Source organism: Nanorana parkeri, unplaced genomic scaffold (genome assembly GCF_000935625.1).
Source record: "Nanorana parkeri isolate BGI_ZX_2015 unplaced genomic scaffold, ASM93562v1 scaffold51, whole genome shotgun sequence".
NCBI classification, from domain to species: domain Eukaryota; kingdom Metazoa; phylum Chordata; class Amphibia; order Anura; family Dicroglossidae; genus Nanorana; species Nanorana parkeri.
This window is the reverse complement of record NW_017306319.1, coordinates 2,258,503-2,284,093: the sequence shown is the minus strand read 5'-3', so window position 1 is coordinate 2,284,093 and position 25,591 is coordinate 2,258,503. Positions and strand designations below refer to the sequence as shown.

The window sequence follows — 25,591 nt, the reverse complement described above, 5'->3', positions numbered from 1 at the left end:
TGGAAAATCTGTTTTCTGCTTGATGAAAAGAAAAAAAAAAGTTTTAGCCTGATGATGGAAATGAAGCCCGTTTCAGACAAATTCAGGATATTACAAGCAATGTCTATTGTATTTCTTAATACAAATACTCCAAAAGAACAAATTATTAAGTACAGAAAAAAAACCCCAAAAAGTCTCAACCCAGGTTGTGCAGGGATTACCCCTTATGAGCAAAATACAAATGTCCCCAATTGCATTAGCAACATTCACTGTGCAGCTATTGCATCATCAATTCACCCCTGCCAAATGCCCCAACTGTTGCTTCTGAAAATGCGCACTTCCAGCTCATCGTGTATAGCGACATCTCAGTTGGCAAATAAACCTGCATTACTTCTTCCAATAAGCAGTTGAGAGTAATCAGAGTGCAAGTGGAGCCCAAACAGATCATGGCGCTGGATGATCTGCTTCTGCATCTAATGCCCATGGCACCTTAATATATGTGATCATATATAGATTTATTGATAAATGATACACTAATTTGTATCTTTTTTAAAGTTCAATTATAACTTAACAGGAAATTAAACCACCAATATCTGAAAACGTGTGCTAAATTGATTAAAACTGAGCAAAAGCAATATGACTGCTATGCGGTAATAACCTGGTGCCCTAATTATATTTGTCTGAAATAAGATTTGTGTTGCTCTGGTTGCAAGGAAATTTCACAGCATGTTAAATTCTGGTCACTGTGTAGCAATCTGAACACCACACCCTCTGATTGCACTGGCAATGGCTTCTGTGTGAATAAAGCCTGCAAACAGTGTAAAAGGTCTTCCAATTTAACTTCTAGTTAACCCTGATTAGCCAGGCCTTCCTGGTAGCGTCAACTTGCTAGCCTTGTCATCACCCAGAAATTCCTATTGGCCTGTCATTTGGGTAGGCAATTAGTATTTTTTTGGCAGGTGGAAGGGTGTGTGGCCAATGATCATAACTACCACAAGTGTTAAAACTTTGTAGTGTGGTGCAGTGCTCAGTAACTACATGGCACTGACAGTCATACATTAAACATCACTATAGATTAGCGATGTCCCCATCACATCAATGGTTTAATAGAAAGGCTTAGGCAGGAAGGGGAAACTTAGGCTATTGACCTGTAAAGCTGTGCTGCTATTTAGGGGCCAGGGGTGCCAAATACCTAGGAGGAAATCTAGCCTGACATGCAGGCACTCAGGTGTAGTGTCAACCAGGGGTGGGCATACTATTTTTGCTCACTGTGCAGCTGCACAAGCGCCCCCTAGGACCTATATATACTAGAAGTTGATCACATGAGTACCTGGACTCCTCCCACTGTCCTATAGAGCTGTAACAGAAGGACAAGCATTTTTAATTCTGGTTTCCTTAAGTGTTAAGGGAATGTTTAGAGATAAGGGCTCATTTTGCAGTTACCAGCATAGAGGCTGCATTCTGTTACTTTTTCTTGTAACTTCCTGTGCACTAAACTGATATCTCAAATATTGTTATCAGCTTTCTCAGCTATTGTCAACTACAAAACACCTCCTTCCATTGTGATGGAGATAAGGAGAAGGAGGTACATTATATTGCCAAAAGTATTGGGACGTCTGCCTTTACACACACATGAACTTTAATGGCATCCCAGTCTTCGTCTGAAGGGTTTGAGTTGGCCCACCCTTTGCAGCTATAACAGCTTCAACTCTTCTGGGAAGACTGTCCACAAGGTTTAGGAGTGTGTCTATGGGAACGTTTGACCATTCTTCTCAGGTACTGATGTTGGACAAGAAGGCCTGGCTTGCAGTCTCTGCTCTAATTCATCCCAAAGGTGTTCTATCGGCTTGAGGTCAGGACTCTGTGCAGGCCAGTCAAGTTCCTCCACCCCAAACTCGCTCATCCATATCTTTATGGACCTTGCTTTGTGCACTGGTGCGCAGTCATGTTGAAACAGGAAGGGGCCATCCCCAAACTGTTCCCACAAAGTTGGGAGCATGAAATTGTCCAAAATGTCTTGGTATGCTGATGCCTTAAGAGTTCCCTTCACTGGAACTAAGGGGCCAAGCCCAACCCCTGAAAAACAACCCCACACCATAATCCCCCCTCCACCAAACTTTACACTTGGCACAATGCAGTCAGGCAAGTACCGTTCAACTGGCAACGGTCAAACCCAGACACGTTCATTGGATTGCCAGACAGAGAAGCGTGATTCATCACTCCAGAGAACACGTTTCCACTTCTCTAGAGTCCAGTGGCGGCGTGCTTTACACCACTGCATCCAACGCTTTGCATTGCACTTGTTGATGTAAGGCTTGGATGCAGCTGCTCGGCCATGGAAACCCATTCCATGAAGCTCTATACGCACTGTTGTTGTGCCAATCTGAAGGCCAAACGAAGTTTGGAGGTCTGTAGCTATTGACTCTGCAGACAGTTGGCGACTTCTGCGCACTGTGTGCTTTAGCATGCGCTGACCCCGCTCTGTCATTTTTTTGTTATACAATTGCTATTGTTCCCATTTGCTTCCACTTTGTTATAACACCACTAACAGTTGGCCGCTCAATATTTAATAGCAAGAAAATGTCACGGAACACCTGAATCCAATGAGTTGGAGGGGTGTCCCAATACTTTTGGCAATATAGTGTATTTGTAGTTCAACACAGGAAAGCAGCCAAGCATGACAAGATCCTTAGATGCTGTTCAGTGAGTGAGGCTGGGGAATTTTTGTGTTTTGTATTGTTGTAAGCCTTCCCAATGTGCGCCCTGCTATAAAGGCCGGTTATAGATTCATGCATGTACCATTTTTTCTAGTTTGACTATTTTGGGTTAGGGGGACGCACTGGAGTCCCAGCGTGCATTTTTGGTTGCTGGGCCTCCAGTGCGTCCCTGCACCTTATTAGGAGGAGTAGGCCACCTCCCAGGTACACCTGCATGTAATTTATCAACTTCATTAATATGCTCACACTTGGAGACTCGGATACATAGAGTTAGGACCACACTTTGCAGAGGTGTCTTGACGCGGCAGTGTGGCTTCTACATATTTTTGGCCAAAAGTTTGTGCAACTAAACCTCTGATTTTAACGCATACTGTTGACAGGGCTACTTGTTTGGTTGCAGGCTGGCTGGGAGGTTGAGGCTGGGGAATTTTTGTGTTTTGTATTGTTGTAAGCCTTCCCAATGTGCGCCCTGCTATAAAGGCCGGTTATAGATTCATGCATGTACCATTTTTTCTAGTTTTCCAATCTTTATGCTCCCTAGAAAACCGAAGCCTTTGTTTTGATTAGTCTCACTGATAAATGGTTTTCTTAAGGCTATACAGCTGTTTAGTCTTAATTCCTTGACTTTTCTTTGCATTGTGCGTGTGGAAATGCTTTTACTTTTACTGTTAATTTTCAGGAATCTCCTTAGTTATTATTATACAGGATTTTTATAACGCCAACAGTTTGTGCAGCGATTTGCAATGTACGGAAGACATTACAATACAATTCAAGACAAGATGGTAAGGAGGGCCCTGCCCGTGAGGGCATACAATCTAAAGGGAGGGTGTTTTCTTTGCTTAATGTAGGCCAAAAAATTTGACCCTCCTGAAGCATAGTTACATCTTTTCATGACCACAGAATTTGTCTGGCCTGTTGCCAGATGAAACATATTAATCATTGCAGTAATTATCCAGGGGAAGGCTACCCTTTGCTTAGCTAAATCCAGGTGATTACTTTTTTTGGCCAAGCAGTGTATTTGCAATTTTGTTCAACCACAAAACCCTGCACGACTATATAATCAGGAGGGTGACAAGACTGTGCACTTCTGTAGCTTTGCAACTCCATGTGTCACCTCCTCACTTCTGGCTTGCTCAGTGGACTACAAACATCACAATGGTGAAATTCTCCTTGTGCTCTCCCCTTCTATAATTATGTCTAAACACCTCAAGGTCAAAACCGCCAATATCTCTAGCTTGTTAGTACAGATTCACAACCTTCACTTTTCACATTATTTCTCTTGCCAAGAGAATTATGGGAGATGAATATAACAAATCATTTCCGACACTAACACTAGCAGTATTTGAAATACATTAAAATCAATACAGTAAAATGTTTTTATTGCTGTTCTAGTTAGGTAGATTCATCCTAGTGAAAATTGTGAGGGGAAATTCAACATTTGTCACCAGAACAGGAGTTGAGAGAAATTTTTTCATTGGGGACACCTATGCCAGTGACAACTAAGAGGGGAATTCACACTTTGTAGAGATATTCACTTCCTTCTTGAACAGTTGCTGGAGTCTATCTGTAAAATATAAGTCAAGGCAACTGGACTTGCTGTATTTTTCAGCAAGAACAGCAAGTCCAGTTACCTTGACTTACTTTTTACAGCAATACCATGACCTGGATGAATGACAACCTTCACAGACAGTTGCTGGAGTCTGCACTGTCCTTTGTGATCTTGTACTGGGCAGGACGTTTAAGGAAGATAAGCTGAGAGACTTGGAAGCAGCTGTTCAGAAACATGATGATTTCTAAGTATTTGGGGGGAAAAAGTAGAGCAATACTTTGCTGGGCAATGTATAATTTGTTTGATCTGGTTTGATGATCGAAAAAAAAAGTTTGAGCGTCCAATACTACTTTAGGCATTGACTAGACAGAGCAATTCAAAAGGGAAAAGCCACTAACCCCAGTGCTGGTTTTGTGAGATACTGTCAGCTAATTCGAATGTATTGTTATTTAAGTTTGTTTATTAGAAGAATAGCATAATATAAAACACACAGACTGGCTTGCTTGAAGCCACACACAGAGCAGAAAAAGTGTCAAGCTTATAGCAGCAGGCTTTAATTAGAGTTGCAGACAGGCCAGTCAGAGATCAGTTGAGATTGGCAGTTACTGGTTATTGCAGTGTAACTCGTCATACTTTTTTTGGTTTTAGATCAAGTGGAGCAATAACCTTTGTTAGGTCTGTATTGCTCTCTGTGCTGTTACTGTTGGAGCCTCCCCCCTCCCCACCCCGCCACCACCAGTCTTTGTCCAATGCCAAGGGGCAAATATTGGGGCAAATTTCCCTTAATTTGTATTTCCACCTTTGCAGGTGGAATATGTATATGTTTGTTCCCATTCACGCAGCATAAAAATAACTCAAAAAATATATACATTTCTAACCTTTCAAGCAATTTGTTTGGTGCAGGATTACACATAGGACTCTACAGGCAGCTTGTAGTGGTTAGAATAAATGGCAGTGGGCAGATGAAGGAAAAACCGAGGGATGATTTTTTTTATTTTTAAAAGTGCATTAACATATAATGGCTTGATATCTTTAACCCTTTGTTAGGACAGTCTTGCTCATCTAGTTTTTCAAGCGATAGTGAAATTTGCCAGCACAGTATGGGCAGGTAAAATTACAGCAAACAAACCCACCTCCCCTCCCCCCACCCCTCAAACAGTGAGAACTAAGCAGGATTTTTAATCCTGGAGTTAGCAGAAAGAGGATATATTAAAAAAGGTAAGCTGCATTTTTAAATTTTTTTTTTAAGTTATGCTATGTGAATAGGAACATGCAACAAACATAAATTAGTTGTTATCCCAATTCGGCTGCAAAAGTGGAGCAAAGATGGAGAAGAAAAAAAATCAAACCTGACAGATTGTAAAGGTGCCCATACACTGCACGATTCTCGTACAAGAATCACGGGAAATCCTGTGATCGTACGATAATCGTGCAGTGTATGGAAGGCGTGCGACCGTTTCTAATGTACGGTCGCACGACTTTTGTATATCGAGCATGTTGGAAAACCAGCCGAGAATCGTACGATTTTCGGATGGTTTTTGTTTTTTTTTTATATATATTCTTTATTTCAAGATTTTTTATTTTTTTTTCCCCAACATGAAAAATACCAGGTAATAAACAGAATGACACATAAACATAGCAGCATATACTGTGACTATAGTGTCGTCTTCATAGGAAGCATGCATGTTAACCATCTTCTGACCAGGAACATGTCGATTCTGGAATAGGACTGGTGGGGGTTAGAGAAAAACGTGTAATCTCTATCAGTACGGTGAAGTTCCTGAAGATAGCAGCCCCAGCTCCTCCACGGGTCTCCCAGGCGTTTCCAGCCATGCAGGAGATGGATCTGGCGACTGTTCGGGCCGATTCCCCTGTCTGCTGTCCTCCCGGTGGATCGGATTGGACCCCCACGCCGGTCGGGGGGGAGGAGACTACCTCGGAGGGGGTCTCCCCGTAATCCAGGCCGGTCGGCGTGGAGGCTTCGCAGGCGCCGGTAGGCCGCAGGAGCACTCGGGGAGGCCGCTCATCTGAGATCCCATGCAGCCCCATTTACATACATTGTTAAAATTTGTTATTGTATAGGGAACATCTAGACATTTTACCTTTTGGTTGGAATTCCTCCTTTACAGCAGAACTCTGGGCAAATCAAATCTTCACACTCACAGTGGGGCTACCCCATGCACTGCGAGGGCTAAGTGCTTATTTTGTCTAGGGAGCCAAAATAAAAAGTTATACTCACCCGAACCATGATCCTAGCTTGCTCTTAGTTCGGTCCCTTCACCCTGTCACCCCCTCCACGCCAGCGGTCTAAGGTCCTGTGAGTCATCATGTCTTATATAGTTTATAGGGTGTGAGGAACATTCCATCACTAGTGCGGAGCAGAAGCCAGCTGGGATTGCGGTTCGGGTGAGTATAACTTTATGTTTCCTGGTATGAATTGGGGGGGGGGGATTATTATTTCTGTGAACAGTTAAACACTTTTGTTTATTCTGTGACAGCTGTCAGATTCTTTACATTGGGAATTAAGTGTCCTCAAGAGCCGTAAATGACAGCTCTCCCGCTTTTTGTGCTTTGTTTCTGAATGAAATATGCATGTATCCGGATTTCGTTAAACATTTGGATTCGTTCAGATTCATTGTTACTGTCATTCAGAAATTCGGATGCATCCGAATGTCCCAATTTACATCAATTCGTACAAATTTCAATTCGGTACTAAATGAATAGCACAGGTCTACTGTAGACCTCAGGATTTGATGTCTGTGGGTTAACCACCAGCTGCATTACTGTACCAATCATGCAGCAAGAGTATTGTGACTGTTCCTGGCAGAGCCAGGGCTGGAGTTTTGAAGCTGGAGTCCTCAGACAATAAAAGCAGCAAGGGGATGATTTAACCCTCCAGATAAGAAAAATCAGATTTGTGTAGGCTGGCCCTAAAAGACTAATGAATCTGCAGTCTTCAACACGGCAGAAGTGGGTTGTGTATGTACACCCAGCCAAACTGGCCACACTCCAAAGAGTGATATAGTAAAAGTGCTGAAATGACAAATACAGACCTTGAAGTTACTTCTAAAGTAGAAAACTTGCAGTAACTTGCAGACTGTGCCATGGCTGTTCCCAACAGCAGTCAAATTATTATAAATAACCTAGAGGAGCCTAGTTGCCATGACACACTTTTCTTTCAAAGTGTGACATATGGATGTTTATTTGTGGCACAAAGAATAACTGAGAATTTCATTTCAGTAACATGGATAAATGTCACTGTAACTCAACAATGGCTACTTTTTACTGTACGCACACTCCACAGAGAACTGAATCATATAGTTTTTTCATGTGCATCAATGCAGTGAAAAGAATCTATTTTTTTAACAATAGATCTTTATTAAAAAAAAGTTTTCCATATACAACATAACAAAATAAGAAACTGGCATATGGTCATGTATACAGAAAGGGTTGCGAATACAGGAAGATAGCAATAAGCATCAACCTACTGATAGACAATATGTGGTGCCAGTCAAATAAGAGCCAGGTTTGGTTCTTCCACGACATGTGCAAAGAGACCATACATTAACAATACCGAATGATTCAAAGAAAACACTATCAACAAAACAAAAAAATGTTGCGACAAGTGAACCAAGGTAAACCGCGATATGCAAATGTAGAAAAAGTCACATCAATGTCCATATGGAGGCTGTTGTAGAATAGGACTTGGGTACTGAGAAAGGAATCAGTCAGTAAGAGGATATACCCATCTATGAGTACACATAGAAGAATAATAAACACAGGGGAAGGAACATCAGGGTAGGTTTGAGGAGTCATGACGTATGTAGTGTACTGCGGACATCTTTTAGCCAACATGCCCTGTTTACAGAAAAAGCTTTTTCCATGAGGTTTGCTCTAGCAAAAAGACGTTCATAGTGAGCATGGGTATTAAGTATAGTTATCACTGAGTGTAAGGGAGGGTTGTGGAGTTGTTTCCAGGCTCTAGCAATAGCAGGTTTTGTTGCTATGAGTACATGGGATACTACCTTTCTGGAAGTAGTGGACCAGTCAGACAGGCCTATGCCTAGCAGCGCTACTTGAGGTGAGAGGGCACAGGAGGTATTGGTAATCTCAGAGAAAAAGTGAAAAACTTCCACCCAAAGTGGCTGTAGCTTCCCACAATACCACCAAATGTGATCCTACATGCCCACAATTCCTCCAACAGAGGGGGGAAGTGGAGTGGAAGATTCTAGCTAGCCTATGAGGCATGTAGTACCACTTGTGAAGTATCTTGAGAAGAGATTCCTAATGACATTTAGATGTTCTCAAAGGCCAGGATATGGTCTTGTACCATTTTTTGGCGAGATAAGATAAAGTTAAGTTCGCTTTACCACCAGATCATGGACGGCAGTTTACTCAATGAAATAGGAAGGAAAGGATTGTCCGGACCCTGAAAATCGAGGAAAAGTAGTGCCCTATCCTCCGGTATTTATAAAAAATCTTTGGTAGGGATAGAGTATGTACGGCTAAGACTCTGGAAGGATATTAAGGTGTCATTAGAAAATAATTGATCAAGTCGTGTAAGCCCATTCTGTATCCAGCAGGTAAGCTGAATATCTTCCAGGACAAAATCCAAGGTAGACAAAAGGTATATATTTTAAAATGTGATGGTGAGTACTGGGGATAGGTTCCCCTAATGATTTCCAAATCTTCATATTAGCATTGACTGTGTCTAAAAAGGACTTTTTGGGGCTGTGGTTTAGAATGGAAGAACATATTATTAATTTGAGATTTCCTGAAATGAATCTATTTTATACAATTATCAGACCAAGATTTGTGAAAGCTGCATTGGAAAACCTTATGAGGGCACAGGCTGCCCCTGCTTTTATCTTATTATGACTTTTTATCATGTAAGCCTTAAACATCAAAAAGCATTTTATTGCATCCTAATTTTTGAAAGTTCTATTATTGTTTGTGTTTATAGGCAATAAAACAATGTATTGATTGCATAATGATGATTACACATTTCATCTTCTTTTAAAGATGATAGATGGATTTATATATATATATACATACATACATACATACAGTATCTCACAGAAGTGAGTACACCCCTCACATTTTTGTAAGTATTTTGTTACATCATTTCATGTGATGACACAGAAGAAATGACACTTTGCTACAATGTAAAGTAGGGAGTGTACAGCTTGTATATCAGTGTACATTTGCTGTCCCCTCAAAATAACTCAACACACAGCCATTAATGTCTAAACTGCTGGCAAAAAAAAGTGAGTATACCCCTAAGTGAAAATGTCCAAATTGGGCCCAAAGTGTCAATATTTTGTGTGGCCACCATTATTTTCCAGCACTGCCTTAACCCTCTTGGGCTTGGAGTTCACCAGAGCTTCACAGGTTGCCACTGGAGTCCTCTTCCATTCCTCCATGACGACATCACAGAGCTGGTGGATGTTAGAGACCTTGCGCTCCTCCATCTTCCGTTTATGGATGCCCCACAGATGCCCAATAGGGTTTAGGTCTGGGGACATGCTTGGCCAGTCCATCACCTTTACCGTCAGCTTCTTTAGCAAGGCAGTGGTCGCCTTGGAGGTGTGTTTGGGGTCGTTATGTTGGAATACTGTCCTGCGGCCCATTCTCTGAAGGGAGGGGATCATGCTCTGCTTCAGTATGTCACAGTACATGTTGGCAATTATGGTTCCCTCAATGAACTGTAGCTCTGTCGAATGCATGGTTTCCTATTGCCACTACCCCTAATATTCCACACAATGTAGAAAATTACTGTAAGTGTAGGGCCTGAAAAATAACCTGTGTTAGCAAGATCAGTTGAAGCACAGCCAGCACAATCTTAGGCCTTAAAATCAAGTCCCTCTCATTAAGAGAAGTCAGCTAACTCAAATTTCTAGACAAGAGATTAAACAAGGTGCAATCAAGACCGGTTTGCTTGGGCTGCTAAGATTTGGCCAGATGCTAAGGAGATAGAAAATCAGTGACAAAGGCGAGATACGACTATGTGAGAAGGCTCCTATAAATACATTCCCTTAATCAACTTCTGCATATTAGAGGGCAGTGATTCACTGACTAGGATTCTCCAGAACTAGTGTCTGACATACAGTATGAATCAGGGACTGCTAATTGGGAGAGATCTTCTGACACTGGGGATTTGCTTTGTGAAATGCTCCATTAAACACTTAATCAGAAAAATGTTTAAATGGTAAACGAAGGCAGTAACATACCTTTTTAAATCAATTACAGTGTATTTTACCTGGCTAAGGCAACATACTGTATGTTGGACTCTTAATACAGGACAGGAAAAATGTGGATATTCAATAAAGTATGGTCAGGCTGTAGACAAACAGAACTTTAATGCCATACCATGTTAAAATAGCTCAAATGGGAGCTTTTCTGGAAAGCAAGGTAAGGCAAAAGCTATAAAAGGCTAATGAAAATACAACTATCACACTCTCTTCCTCCTTCAATCCAGACTCTACTCAAATATAGCAAAATCTGTACTAGGTATAGTGCAAGTAACCTACCCTGATGAAAGGCATGGTCTTATAGGAGCTTGGAATGTGTTACCTTAACCTGCTGTTAAAGTTTCCTGGATAATATGCAAGGAAAAGAAAATACACCATGCATTTTCGGCTCATTTAATAACAAAGGCTGCCATGTCTTCCACCTTCAACCACATGAACAGTTTAAAAAAAAATAATTTATACTCTAAAGAAGATAGATAAGCACACCAATATCTAAGGCCACCAATATCTAAGGCCACTTTCACACGGGCACTGTCCCTTCTCTCTTAGCAGCGGGTCCTAGATGGATTTCCTGTTCAGTTGGTTCAGAGGGCGTAGATGAAGGTGACGACATATGTGATATCTGTGTCCATTGCATTTTTTTTTTCTCATGTTAAAATGGAGGAGAAACATACCCATTTAATCACTATGGGTGGACATATGTAAACGGATATGTGTCCACCTATAGCTGACCACATCCAGTCAGGTCAGTAAAAAGTGGACATGGATGCAAAGTTGATGCGTTTGTTCTGAGAAACGGACCTGGAAGTGGCCAGATACAGGCAGCCGCACATCTGAACGGCCACATTGATATATTGCAGTCTGTTTTCGATCTATGTAATCACAGCTCAAAACAAGCCATGTGAAAGGGGACTTAAAACTTCAAAATGTCTCCACTAAATCCAGTACAGTAGGGGAAGTGCAAGGAAGCATACTCTTGGATCCCAGACCTTAAAGAGCCCAACAACCGGCTTCAGAGTCTATAGCAGTAGACCCCGGTTTTCGCAGTAGGTCATAAACACAATGAATAAATGCTCATTTTCTGCACTAAACTTGCCTCTGCTGGTTACTTAAATGTCAGAGCGCTCTTTACCCTCTACCTTCTTAACTCACGGCGATGGAAGTGCACTGTTATACCTAGCTTTTGGCAACATTACCCAAATGTAAACCACACTACTCCTGGTCACACATGTGTAATGCCCATTCCCCGGGCAGCTTCACTCAGCAGCTCTGTGATATTCTGCCCTAACCGGTTTCTTGGACACAGCACTTCTGCCCCATAGCCTGTACCAGGGAGCATATCTGCTATGCCCTACTTAGTCTTCAGCAAGAGAGGAGGCACCCAATGTTTCCTGGGTAAGCATATTAAAATCCGTGCATCAATATTTTCATCTGTAATGAGAAAGGCTACAAGACTCTGCACCACACATCTCTTAACAGGAAAACATAGAAGGAAGTGTTATGAAGCCAAGCAGTTTAACATTCTACTTACTGTACTAATAGGAATAATAAACTAGACCTTAAGCCCTCGTTCACACCTGAACGTTTTGTAGCGCGTTCTACGCTCGACGAACGCTCTACAAAACTCTCAAACATCTAAATCCCATTGTATTCAATGGGTCTGGTTCACACCTTGGCGTATTTCAGCCCGTCCCTAATGCGCTACAAAACGGCCCACGCCTGAAAAGGTACATGTACTACTTTGGCCCGTTTTTGTTGCGCGTTTCCATTGGGATACAGCCAAGTAGCGCTCGTAAACGCGCGTTTGTCGCGCAATTTTTTTACCGTGAATCGCGGTAAAAAAAACGCGCGACAGACGCGCATATGCAATACGCCTAGGTGTGAACCAGGGCTTAGATATTCCCAGAAATGCAAGCGTTACCTAAAAAACATGGAAACTGCTTTGGTTTTCTTGAAGGCTGATTTCTCCATGGAATTAAACAGGTTAAAGTGCTATAATGTGCCTAACCTATCATTAAAAATGTGAAACAGATTATTGATATATAAAGCACTACAATGTCATATTTAATGCATTACAAGTTACATGTGCAAACTCAATAATCTATTGTGGAATGCAAGTATTAGTACTTAAATAAATAATTGTGTGCAATATAAATGGTTCACTTCAGCACACAAGAATGTGACTATTATGTTCTATAAGAGGTTGAATTGCTTGTTCTATATAATATACAATCCTCATATTTTCTTTACATCTGTCAATACATACAGCCAGTGTAATCATTTTTCTTTACAGTTCAACAGAAAACCTAGCTAAAAGATGGCTTAATCTTTTTTTTTTAAACCCTACTGCAGCCCAATATTTATTTAATGATATACTCAGCAGCAGAGCCGCTTTAACTGCTGAGGAAAACTGTATTTAATGTCGTTCCTTCTTGTCCACTCAGCCCCTCTGGCTGAGAACCCTGGGTGACTTTGAGGCCACCTAACACCGTGGTATTGCCTCACAATGCCACATATCCCCCCCCTTTGTTCCGATCCAGAGGAGCGGACACACGTGCTTAAACAGTCCTTCTGGATATGTTCCATCTTTCTCCGTCTATGCTTCCAGCAGCGACAGTCCCTTACTTTAAACAAAGTCACTCCAGTCTTTCCCTCTACAAAGCTACCAGTTACCTCTATGCTACGAGACCCCAATGTCTCCACATTGACCACCTCTGTACAGTTATCAGTCTCCTTGCAGGTAATTTTGTGTGCAGTCTCCAAATACTTTGTCCACGATGGACTCCCTAAAGTCAGTCAAGGTCACCCCGGTACAAGTCGCTCTACCGTCACCCTCAGCATGACCCTTGTCAATGTAACCTTGCTCTATTTCTGTACTAGCTAATATATATATATATATACACACATACACACACTGTATATATACACATTTTCATCCATGAAGGACAAGGACAAAACAATTAACTGGTCTGCTTAGAAGAATACAATTCAAAAAACACAGGCCACTGTCCTCCTACTGTGCAATAACATTTTAATAAGCAATTTTCATGAAGCGCACTTCCATCTTCATATTGTCAAAACTAGCTGAACGCAACAATTAAATTGGTTTATAAGCAAGACGCCAGTGTAACCCTGCATTAATGAAATACCATACAAACACTATATTGTACCTTCTATATCTTCATGGAGATCGGAGTCCTCTGTGGAGGAGGATCCTTCATCATTCTGAGGATGTGGTACATAGTCATCTGGAGGAAGACTCACAGTATAGATCTTCTGATGATGCATTAACTCCTTTTCATTATGCACTGCAAAATGTCACAGTATTTGTTTAGAAACCAGTTACATAAACCGTGTACTGTGTATATTATAAGAGTGAGTCTAACTACAGTCATGGGTAAAAAAATTGGCACCCCTGCATTTCTGTCAGATAATGCCCCACTTCACGCAGCAAATTGTTGCAATTACAAATGGTTAGGCATTCTCATGTTTATTTCTTTTGTTTGTATTGGCATAACACAAAAAAGTGGAGGGAAAAAAAATAATTGGCACCTTCTCCAAATTGCAAAAAATAATTGCATTCCAAGTTTTTAACTACTGTCATGGGTCATGCCCTCCTCAAAATATATAAACAATGATTTTTTCTTAGAAGGAAAAATCTAGAAATGGTAAATGTGCTTAAGCAGTACCCTTACATTTACATTTTGACTTGGAATACTTTTGAAAGATGCACTTTCTGTGCCCAGGCACTCCTAAGGTACATTGTCTATGACTGTTGGGTGAGATTTGGTAAAGCCTACTGCACTACTGTGCTGCTCAACGTTCTCCTTGCTGGAGAGGAAGCTGTATCTGAGGATCTGCAGTGCAAAATCTCCCTGCTTCTGCGTAATTCATTCTTTGGATCTGTGCTTTCTGAATATTTGCTCACCAGTCATCTGAGGGAAGCTTTGACATGAGGCAACAAAGTCCTGTCTCTACCAAGATTGCCACCACCACACAGAGAAACAGTGCAGAACAGAGCATGGTGAATCAGTAATAGGTAAATGATCAGCTGCAGGGAGTTTAGAGGCAATACTGGTGACTATTGCTTTGTCCTCTGCTTGCCTCTTTTCGGCACAGCTTCTACAGTTCACATCCTTTATAAATGTATCTTGTGGTCAAACACACTAATTAAACCATGCAAACACTGGTGTAATTTTTCTTTTTGTAAATTCTTTATTTAATAATTCAGACATAGTTATACAAAACATGCAAAGATATCTGTAGAAAGTAATGATCAAATCTAAAAGAGATTAATAATATATCTAGAAGTATATATGCATTTTCAAATAAAATTGTAATAATAATATAATAATATAGCAATAATGATATCAAATGAAAATGAAATAATCAATGGTTTAGTTCATATAGTTGAAACGGTTTTAATATTAAGGGATATCAGAAAACAAAAATATATATATCAATTATAAAAAGTCAAACAAAAGGTGGAGAATGGTTGGGTAGCGCAGGGAAAGGTGTAGATAAAAAAGAAGAATTAGATAAGGAAAGATTAGAATATAGAAAAAAAAAAATATAGAAAAGGGGAAGGAGGAACAGGAATCGGCTTAGGTTATCATGTTGGGTATACAAATTGTCTTCTGGTTTGACATCAGGGAGTTAAATTCTGAAGAAGGTGAAACAAATCCAAATCCAGGTATGGTGAAACTTCTCTTTTCTGTGGTAAAGAGAAGCAGTGAGATTTTGCATTCTATAGATGTCATCAACTTTAGAAAGCCAAATTTGGATAGAGTATCTTGCTTCCATAATAATGGTATACAAGCTCTTGCTTTGCATTAACTAAATGTAGTCCTGTAGTTTGCTAGAAATGGAGGAATAGTGGGAAAACTACAAGATGTCATCTCTCTTGGTAAAACGGGTTTGTAGGTCTCTTTCCCATTTAAGTATTAGGGGTAATAATAATTAGGAGGGGAATTAAGGAGATGATAAATATGAGAAAGGGTATGTCTGCAGAGTTTCTCGATTGGAGTAGGGACAGATCATTTATCGAGATTCCTATAAAGAGTTTGTATGAAATGAGAAAGTTGTAGCGTTTGATTTTTCCTACCTGGTATAGTACTGCTTTCTAGATTCAGCTCAGAATCAAGTAACCTAAAGTAAACATTAAGAAAATAAAATGTTATGATTAAAAGGAACTCCAAAATTAAATAACAAATGTACTTTGTATACCAATTTCACACTTCTTTACTCTACTCCCCCCTGCCAACTTGGGCCCCATGGAGTGCCACCACAGACATGGAATAGATTTTTTTTCTTTTAAAAAGGAATCATAATTCTGATAACATTACAGACAATATGTGTGACCAATAATCAGCAGGATTACTTTATGGACAACTCAACAATTTCTAAGTAAGTGTTGCCGTAACTGCATGCAGTTCATGATGACATACCAGTACCATTTTCAAGGCAATATTAACAGTGATGCATGACGGGAGCAATAGGGGCAAGTTGTAGAGCTATGTACGAAACAGAACTGTACAATGTTTGGAAGGTAGCCACTAAACATTTTTGGACATATTTTATTATTATACAGGATTTACTGTATATAGCACCAACAGTGCTTTACAATATTAGAAGGAGACAGTACAGTTACAAAGCAGTTCAACACAAGAGGGTTAGGAGGGCCTTGCTCATGACAACTTACAATATAAAAAGGGAAGGGCAAGTGGTACAAAAGGTAATAACGGTAAGGGATGAGCTGAGTAAGTAAAGCACAGTATTTAGATGGAGGTGGGATAGGCCTCCCTAAACAGATGAGTTTTCAGGGATTACCTAATAAGGAAAAGAATAGGAGATAGCTAGAGGGATTGCCTTAGGTAGTTCAAGAAGATGGCCTTTTTTTCATGGCCTTCCCATTTTTACAGACCTCCTGCAAATTTTTTGACAGCTGGCAGCCCAATAATGAATAATTCCTACAATCTCAAATGTTAGTTATCACTGTCATGGGTACATCTACACTACCAGATTTTCAAAATTGAGGCGCAAATTGGTTGAATATCTTGTGGATACTGACCAATGAAAGTGTATTCCTTTTTTACTTCCTAGTTACATTTAAAACTGTATACTTTATTTTGTGTTAGTGTAAAGTTGGTCATATGCTCCTCGAATTTTCAGCAGCATTCTAGCAGTTTGTGGCCCCATCTGCACCTCTCTGCCGGTCTGACAATTCTTGGCTGAACAGTGACTGCAGTCTATCAGCTGCAGTCACAATTTAGGTATTCTGACAATGGCACACCTGCAGTGGATTCCCCCATCCATGCTGTTTTTTTCTCATTCGGCACCACGGGAATGAATGACAACAAAAATGCATTGTGTATGGCCAGTTTAAAGCTGTATAATTTTGTTTGCGTGTCAAAGCTAAAACCGTTGTATGGTACATATACAGTATATTGTTTAAATGACCATACACACTGTACTACAGCACCAAAAGGTTGTCTCACTGTGCAAAACGGCTGTTACTGAAAAGCTATGTTCCTTATTTACACATTAGGGAACCTGTTGTTAGTGTATGGTATATATGGCCTGTTGTGAAATGCTTTCTTTATATTTTAAAAGAGAACTGTGGCCAAGTCTTTTTTGGTGTTAGTTATCTTTTGGATCACCGGAGAATATTTACTAATGTCCTCCTGTAACCGAAAACTCAGCAAATAACTGGCTATTGGCCACTTTATGTTGAGTCGTGCTGCAAATGGGAAAGATTAACCACTTTCAGTCCATGCGTTGTAATTAAATGGCCGGGCTGTGGCTTATTAAATGCAGGTGGACTTTTTGAAAATGCCCTTTCTCCTGCGTGCATGAGCAGAAAACGGTTTGCATTTTAAACAGCCGGCGATGGCTGTTTACATACAAGCATTCGGGAGGCATTCTTGCAATGTGCGTTTGCCCCCATCCGCGGGACGGGCCCGGGACCGACACAGCAGCTCTGTATTACATCACTTCCACCTTCCGTTGTCATTTCTCTAGTTTCTGAAAAATGGAGAGAAGCTGGTGAAGCAGATCTTTGCTTCTTCAGCTTCTTTGGGGGTCCCTAGGTGACATTAGTTAAGTGTAAAAAAAAAAAATTAAAGTCACAAAAAATTGAAAGTCAAATATAATAACAAAACAAAGAAAAAACTTTAAAGTTCCTCGCCCCCCACATACACACACATACAAATGCAAACATGCATCGGGTGCAAACGTCAGTATGAGCAATATTTCTAGGGCCATCAATCAATGTTAACACAAAACTGAAGAGCAGTAAAAGCTTTTAAAGTGTCGCCTATGGCCAATTGTGGTTATGGTAATTTTTTGCGATTTGTGGGTCCGCACAATTTTAATGCTTGACATGTTTGGTGTCTATTTACCCAACATGACCCCATCTTTTATATTTTACCAAAAAATTGGGTAATAATAAAGGTTTCATAACATAACGGAAACATTTTTCAAAATTTTTGGTACATTTTTCTGTATACAGTAGAATAAAAAATATAAAAACATCAGTGGTGACTAAATACCACCAAAAGAAAGTTGTATGTGTCCCCAAAAAATGGTATAAAATTAATTTCAGTACAGCGTTGCATGACGGAATAAATGTCAAAGTACTTCAGCGCTGAGTACTGAAAAATGGCCTGGACAGGAAGGGGTTCAACACAACTTAAATGGCCAGGTCATCAAGTGGTTAATGACAATATTGTCAGGATCTACCCTGCCTATCTAGAGGCAGAGCCAGCTGTGCCCTCCCTCTCCCCTGTCTGTCCCTCCAGTCAGTGCTGGAGGAATAGAGAAGGGAGGAGGGGATCCCTGCGGTGAGTGATGACTGACAGTCACTGCTCCCTGCAGAAAGAAAATCGTGAGCTGAGCAATTAGCATTATGTGATCATTCAGTTCTCAATCAACAGAGCCGACATGCGACAGCTGCAGTGTGCGACGTCAGCTTTAACTGTGTGGATGAATGCATTTCCCTCTCCCAAGTTTTTCTTTAGGCTTTCACAGACTTTTCATTATCATCTTAAAAATACAAAATTGGTATTTGAATATACATTAAACAATGTATTGATAATCTTTATTTTTGTTACCTGTTACAGTTATTCTGTCCAATGTCCTTGCTTGTTAAATTGAACCCTGTTGAAAGCCAGATAATAAAAATTAATTGTGAACAATGACCTCACAAAAATGATGCTCCAATTACAATTAGCTGTAACCAAATACAATCTGCAAAACATTCCTAACAGCTTTCTTGAAATTAGTGAAAATATTTACTTAAATTTCAGCTTCATGAAAATATACATTTTTACTTAAACCATGAAATATTGTACACAACAATGCTTAATGCCGATTATACACTGAAAAGCACCCAACGTGCAACCACATTGAAATACACTGTCTTCCAGAAGAGGGCAGCAAGTGACCTTGACATAAAAAAGTTGGCAGTCCATTTAAAAAGGTGAGAAACAACATCCAGAACACAAGCATTCAAAGAAAAAGCACAACGCATTTTAAATCCTGACAACTTAATCCAAAAAGATTTTGCATTTTGTATTTCACTTGTAAACTGCAAGAAGCAAGATTCTGTGGACTCTGCAGACTCAAATTCCGCAGAATACAAAAAAACCCCACACATTTCCGAGTAGCAAATATTTACTGCATGAAACAAATATTATGTATAAGGGTCACACTATTTATTCATCATAATATCATACTATTCATAATAAAATATTTGATAAAAAAATTTAAGCTAATCATTTATTTCCTTTCAAGGTTTTTTTTTTTAACACTTAAAAAGAGAAGTAAAGCCTTTTTTGGCTTTACTTCTCTTTTTGGTCAAATGAGTATATTTACTAATGAACTCCTGAGACTCAAAGTCAGCAGATAGCAGGCTACTCCCCCCTAGATGCTGACAGTGCAGAACACCACCACAACTGGGAAGGATCGTAACAATATTGTCGGGATCCACCCCACTGCCTGATTGACACCTGGCTCTGCCTCTCTAGAGCTATGCCCGCCCCCTTCCCTGTCTATCCCTCCAATCAGCATGGGAGAAACAGAGAGGGGAAGGGGCAATTTTTGCGGAGAGTGGTGACTGCTCTCTGCATGGAAAAGACACCAAGAGCTCACTAATCAGCGGTTACATGATTGCTCAGCTCTCAGTATAGAGCAGGCGTGTAACAGCTGCAGTGTCCCACGCCGGCTCTAAGTATGGGGGAGAATATGGGTTCTACAAGTTTCTGTTAGACTGAGTTTAATGCCTGTCTGGTGAAAGCATGTCATTATGCTCAATAATAACATGCAATGTCAAGCAGCAGTTTCTAAAGCAAGCAAAATATTTTCTTGTATTAAAAGGGGTCTAGACTCCAGAGAGAGAGAGAGAGAGAGAGAGAGAGAGACATATTCCTGCCCCTGTACAAAGCTTTAGTGAGACCTCACCTGGAATAGGCAGTTCAGTTTTGGGCACCAGTTCACAAAAAGGATGTTGTGGAACTGGAGAAAGAGGGCGACTAAACTCATAAGAGTCATGCAGGAGCTCAGCCATGAGGAAAATTTAGCTGACCTGAATTTGTTCTCTCTGGAGAAGAGGCGACTAAGGGGGGACATGATTACCATGTATAAATACATAAATGGTCTGTATAGTGAGCTTGGTGCCAAATTATTCACTTTAAGGTCACTGCAAAAAGGACAAGGGACACTCTTTCCATCTGGAGGAAAAGAGGTTTAACCTTTGCCTACGGAAAGGATTCTTCACAGTTAGAGCTGTAAAAATGTGGAACAGAATCCCCCAGAAGCTAGTTCTAGCTAGCTCAGTTAATTGTTTAAAAAAAAATCTGGATGTATTCCTAAATGCCCAGAATATTACTGGATATGGAGTAGGTTTTTATTTGACCTTCCTCTGGATCAACAGTGGGTAACTGTGGGCAAATCAATCTGTTTTAGGGGTTTTTTATTTTGTTTTTTTTCCTCCTCTTATTTCTTTAGGTTGGCCTCGATGGAATTGTATCTTTTTTCAACCTGACTAACAATGTAATGTTACAGCTACAAGACAAATCATACCAGGAAGTCTAGTTTTTTTTAATGGGACCATCCTAGTAATGTAAAACATAATTAATAAAACTGCATGAAACAATAATTATGAGGAACATGTAGTATCCTTCTGTTGCCAGATTCCAGTTTGGAGTACGCTACTCAAAATAAAAGATTCTCACTTTCTAAAACACAAAAGCTAGTGACAGGTATGAAGTGCTAATGCCTGCATCAGCTTTTGGTATTTTCCTGGCAGGCAACTTGTCAGGCAGGTGTGACAGTCAAAGCTCTGACACAGGTAGTAGAGCTTGCACTGTCTTTCTTACCAGCCCACATTCCTACTGGCCCATCACTACGTGTCACTGGCCATTAGGAATGTGCAGCAGGCAGGAAAGGGCAGGAACACTTCAGCACTTTTTGGAACTGCAGAAGCTTTACCTCTCAGAACAGACTAGTATTTGCGGATACAGGGGGTAATAGCTACTGCCACTCTGCGGGCCACTAGGCTTTTCTTAAAATAGAAGTTACAATTTTAACAAATACTCTCATGCTTAATATGACAGAAGAGACTGTGTAAATGTCTTCTGTCATACATTCTGTATCGGGCTGTCAGCACTTTTTTTTTCTGTGAACTGAGTCGTGCATGTGCAGTCTGGTTTACAGGCTTGGCAGAATTCCTTGCTGAGGTAAAGTATCTCTTGTGCACATGCGCGGCAGTTGCTCCTCATCTGGCTTTGGCCAATTAAGTGGACAAAATAACCCTGTAGAAGACCGGGATGAAGATGACGCCGGCGAGGCAGGGAAGCAGTGACACTGCAGCATTGGAAGGGATTGCTTTGGCAAGTAAGTCTGCCATAATACGTTAATATACTTAATGACTTTACTTCCACTTTAAAGGTACAAGTAAACCCCAACTGGCTGGACATGAGAAGTCATCCCATCCTCTGAATGGCATTTTCTGGGGCTTTAATAGTACAGGAGGTGGGACATATCATTCTTCCAATGTACATTAAAACCTTTAAATCCAGAAAATACACATGCCCAGACAAAATGAGTGCTTTCTTTTCCTAGCTTCTTTCTCCTCCATCTGGCAGAATGATATTTACAATTGCATCACAATTTTTATTACAGGTATTTATATAACACTGACAGTGTATGCAGTGCTTTACATTCTACACATTCAAATCAGCCCCTGCCTTCAATCTGAGGTCCCTATCATACACGCATACATACAGGGCTGATTTAGAAAGGAGCCAATTAACCTCCCAGCATGTCTCTGGAGTGTGGGAGGAAAATGAAGTACCCGAAGCAAACCCACAGAAGCTTAGTGCTACAGGGCAGAAGTGCTAACCACCAAGCCACTGTGCATTCCTAACACTCATTTTACCCAATTCTTTTATTACAGTGTAAAGCGAGTTTTCAATCCTCTCACCTAGCACTACAGTATATAATGATGTTAAAACATGAATCTAAACATAAAATCTAAAAGTTCAATTACCTTACCCTTGGTTTGTGCTCCTCAATATCCTCAATATCCAGAGAAATGTAAAAAAATAGTCATAATGAATTTAGAGGAAAAGGGAATTATGGCCAGCTCCCATTTTTCATATGTAGCGCTATTATCTAGGCTTGGATATGCACCATTTATCAGACGGGGAACATCCTGTCTTGTCTGCACTATGTTTCTTTTGAATAATCAATCCCTCTTTTGTCCTGGAAATTTCACTTTTTCTAAAAGAACACTTTGATCTGATGATGTTGAAAAGGCAGCTTTCTTCAAAATAATTGCAAAAGACATAAATGATACTTAAACATATGGATGTGATTTAATAAGAACATGATTTACTTGATATACGCATAATATATCCAGAAACTCTATTTTTACTAACACTGAATAAAATCATTGGAAGATTGTATTTTTACCCAACATGCACATCCATAGTTTAATCTCAGGCAAACTCCCTACTGGCAGTGAATCTGCTCTGCCAGCAAAGAGGAGGGAAGTAAAGCTGCATATACAGATTTTTGTGTTTCAGCGTTTGGGCCGACCAGAAAAAAAAATAAAAAATTGAACAAATTCCTTTATCCATGCTAAAGAGCGTAGATGGAGGAATCTCCTGCTGTGGCTATTGTATTTTGATAGTTGGCCCCGCCGGCCTTTAAAATACCTAAAGAGAGCCTGAATCTGAATAGGTGTAGGCATAGTTCGCATGACATTTTTTCTCCCAGCTCCTTTGATTTTTCAATGGAAGGACGTTGGGCAGAAGCTAGCAGACAGAGCCACCCATTTAGGGAAGTTTGTTCCCGGACCAAAAAAGCATCCCGATGTATCCCTATGGTATTTCTCAGCTCTGTAAACACCAGAGCAGCCCATTCCGGTCTAGACCAGAAACATACTGCATGTCTCATTTTCTCTGGTCTGGAAAGCACTGGAATGCACCTGTAAGCCCATTTTAACCACTTGAAGTCCGCGGTGTTTAAACCCACTTCCCATCCAGGCCATTTTTCAGTATTCAGCGCTGCGGTACTTTGAATTACATTTACTCCATCATGCAACGCTGTACTGAAATACATTTTATATCATTTTTTGAGGACAGATAGAGCTTTCTTTTGGTGGTATTTAATCACCACTGGGGTTTTTATTTTTTTTACTATATTAAAAAGGAAAAATTACTGAAATTTTGAGGAAAAAAACAGTTTCCCCTATATTAAATGATAAAACATTTGATATTACCCAATTTTTTGGTAAAATATAAAAGACGGGGTCACGTCGGGTAAAAAGACACCAAACAGGTCAAGCCTTAAAATTGCGTGCGCGCGCAAAACTATAATACCCAAAATTGGCCATAGGCGACGCTTTAAAAGCTTTTACCGCTCAACAGTTTAGTGTTATCAGTGATTCATGGCCCTAAAATGATTGCTCTCACTGCGACGTTCGCGGCGATATGTAACTTGTGTAGCGCAATTGTCGTTTTCGCGCGCTGGTGCACCGGGCGCGAATTTTACTTTTATATGTGTGTAAACGTGGGGGTGGTGGGGACTTAAGAATTTTTTGGGGGGTTTTTTAAACTTTTTTTATATGTGACTTTTTTTTTTTTTTTACACTTAATGTCATTGCTATTACGAAGGGGGATAAAAAGCCCCCTACTTAATAGCAAAGGCACACTGACAGGTTATCTCTAAGACCCCTAATGTCACCTGGGGACCCCAAAAGAAGCTGATGAAGCAGAAATCTGCTTCATCAGCTTCTTCTCTCTGGCAATGATTGACAGCCAGATGATTGACAGGTGAATGCGGAAGTTATGTATTTACACATTACTTCCGCATTCACAGCACGGAGGGAGATCAGCAAGGAGGAATCCCGGGATTAAAGGTGAGCAAATCCCGGGATTGAAGGTGAGGGGTCAGGGGCGGCATCACAATCACGGTGGCGGCACTCGAGGGGAGTCACGGAGCCAGCACATACACACGATCGGCAGGCTATAGAGCCACCGATCGTGTATATGTGAAACAGCCCGTGCTCTCACGGGCAGAAAAAAAATGCCGTCTGGAGACGGCAACCTGCCAATACGACTGTGCTTTCCGTCTGTTTTTCTGCAACGGGCGGACGGCAACTGGTGCAAACTGGGCAAAAAAAAACAAACTGCGGCACTAATCGCGGTAAAAATGTGGCAAAAACACAAATCACCGCATTCCAGATCTGGTCCGGAAAACCTGGCCTAACCTGTTGTCCTTCTTTACACCAAATTCCCACTATCCCCTGTAGCTTAGCTACATCGCCAATTAAGACCCACAGTAGGAGTGCCTTTTGACTGCTAAAATGACCCTTTATGGCTAATGAAAAAGCATTATTGTAAACCAAAACATTGCATTTAGTACCGTGGGGAAAGCTGAAGAAGATTATTTTAGGAAGCTTCAAAATTCATGCCCGTCAGACACGTTTCAGAAGCAGAGCAGAAGTAGCACTCTATAGGAATATTTAGCTTTTTTTTTGCGTTATTTGGCTGTAGTTACCCTTTAAAAGCAATTGCCAGCCTTAACCCCCTCCCGAAAAAACAGAAACAATTCCCATTTCAAAATTTTTCTGTTGGAGTTTATGACAGAATTATTTAAAAAGTGTTTACCTGCTGAAGACGGTGCTGAGGGCTGTGCATCCCCTGAATGTGTTTCTATTACTGCTTGCTGCTGGGTGACACTTTCACATTTTCCATTATCAACAGAGCTAGAAATGTGTCCTGGATAAAGTATCGTCAAAACTCTGGAAAGAATTGCTTTATAAAAAGAAGAACACAATACAATTTACAACTTTTACAGGCATGTTACTGGTCTGTTTACACTTCCAGTGATATTAAAGTAAAAAAAAAAAAAAGTAAAGCTTTTTCAAATGCTGATGAAATAACTTACAATGGATGCTGCTCCTTAAAGTGACATTAAATCCAGATAATACTTCTTTAAATGTTTGCCCAGTCATCATGTTTCCAATCAACTGACTCCAACTCTCTCTGATCGGGTTTCCTGAACTTCCGGTCCAGTCCAAGATCACAAGGGACAGAGCAGTCTGCAGCAGCTGTCCATTTACTAGCTTGGAGAATGGGGGAATGAGGAGCAGGGGAGTGGGTTGCCCTGCTGTGCCTGTGTGTTTGTGGAGACACACACAGCTTACAAGCACACACAAGGGTGGCTCCATTGAACCCTGCAAGGGAAAGGAGCCCCCTTAAAACAGGATATCAGGACCAGTGCTCAGTTCCTGGGTGGGAAGGGGGTTTAACACCGCGGATGTCAACTGGTTAAAGGAAAACTCCACTAGTGTTAAAATATTAATATAGCATATAAAATTGCTACACAAGGCAATGTGTCATTTTATGTTATTAAAAATTAGATTCCATTTCCATCTAAGGTCAATTGAATGCAATATGGCAACCTGGACGTGGTCTCTACACCACTGGTATACAAAACGCCCCCAATCTGCAATGAAGATTGTTAAAATCCTTGCAATATGCATTGAAAGCCCAGAACGGAGTTACCTTATTTCTCGGAACAAACAG

General features: G+C 40.5%; 1 protein-coding gene across 1 annotated transcript in view; it reads right to left on the bottom strand.

Moving 5' to 3' along the window:
* The window catches only part of ERICH1 (glutamate rich 1), an 81,552-nt gene that overhangs the window by 41,979 nt on the left and 13,982 nt on the right, over positions 1-25,591 (bottom strand). Inside the window, exons 2-5 of the mRNA XM_018574887.1 lie at positions 24,671-24,817; positions 18,608-18,653; positions 15,601-15,644; positions 13,667-13,804 (exon numbers count right to left, since the gene is read on the bottom strand). Of these exons, the coding sequence (XP_018430389.1) occupies positions 13,667-13,804; positions 15,601-15,644; positions 18,608-18,653; positions 24,671-24,817 (375 nt within the window). The remainder of the gene's footprint in view (positions 1-13,666; positions 13,805-15,600; positions 15,645-18,607; positions 18,654-24,670; positions 24,818-25,591) is intronic.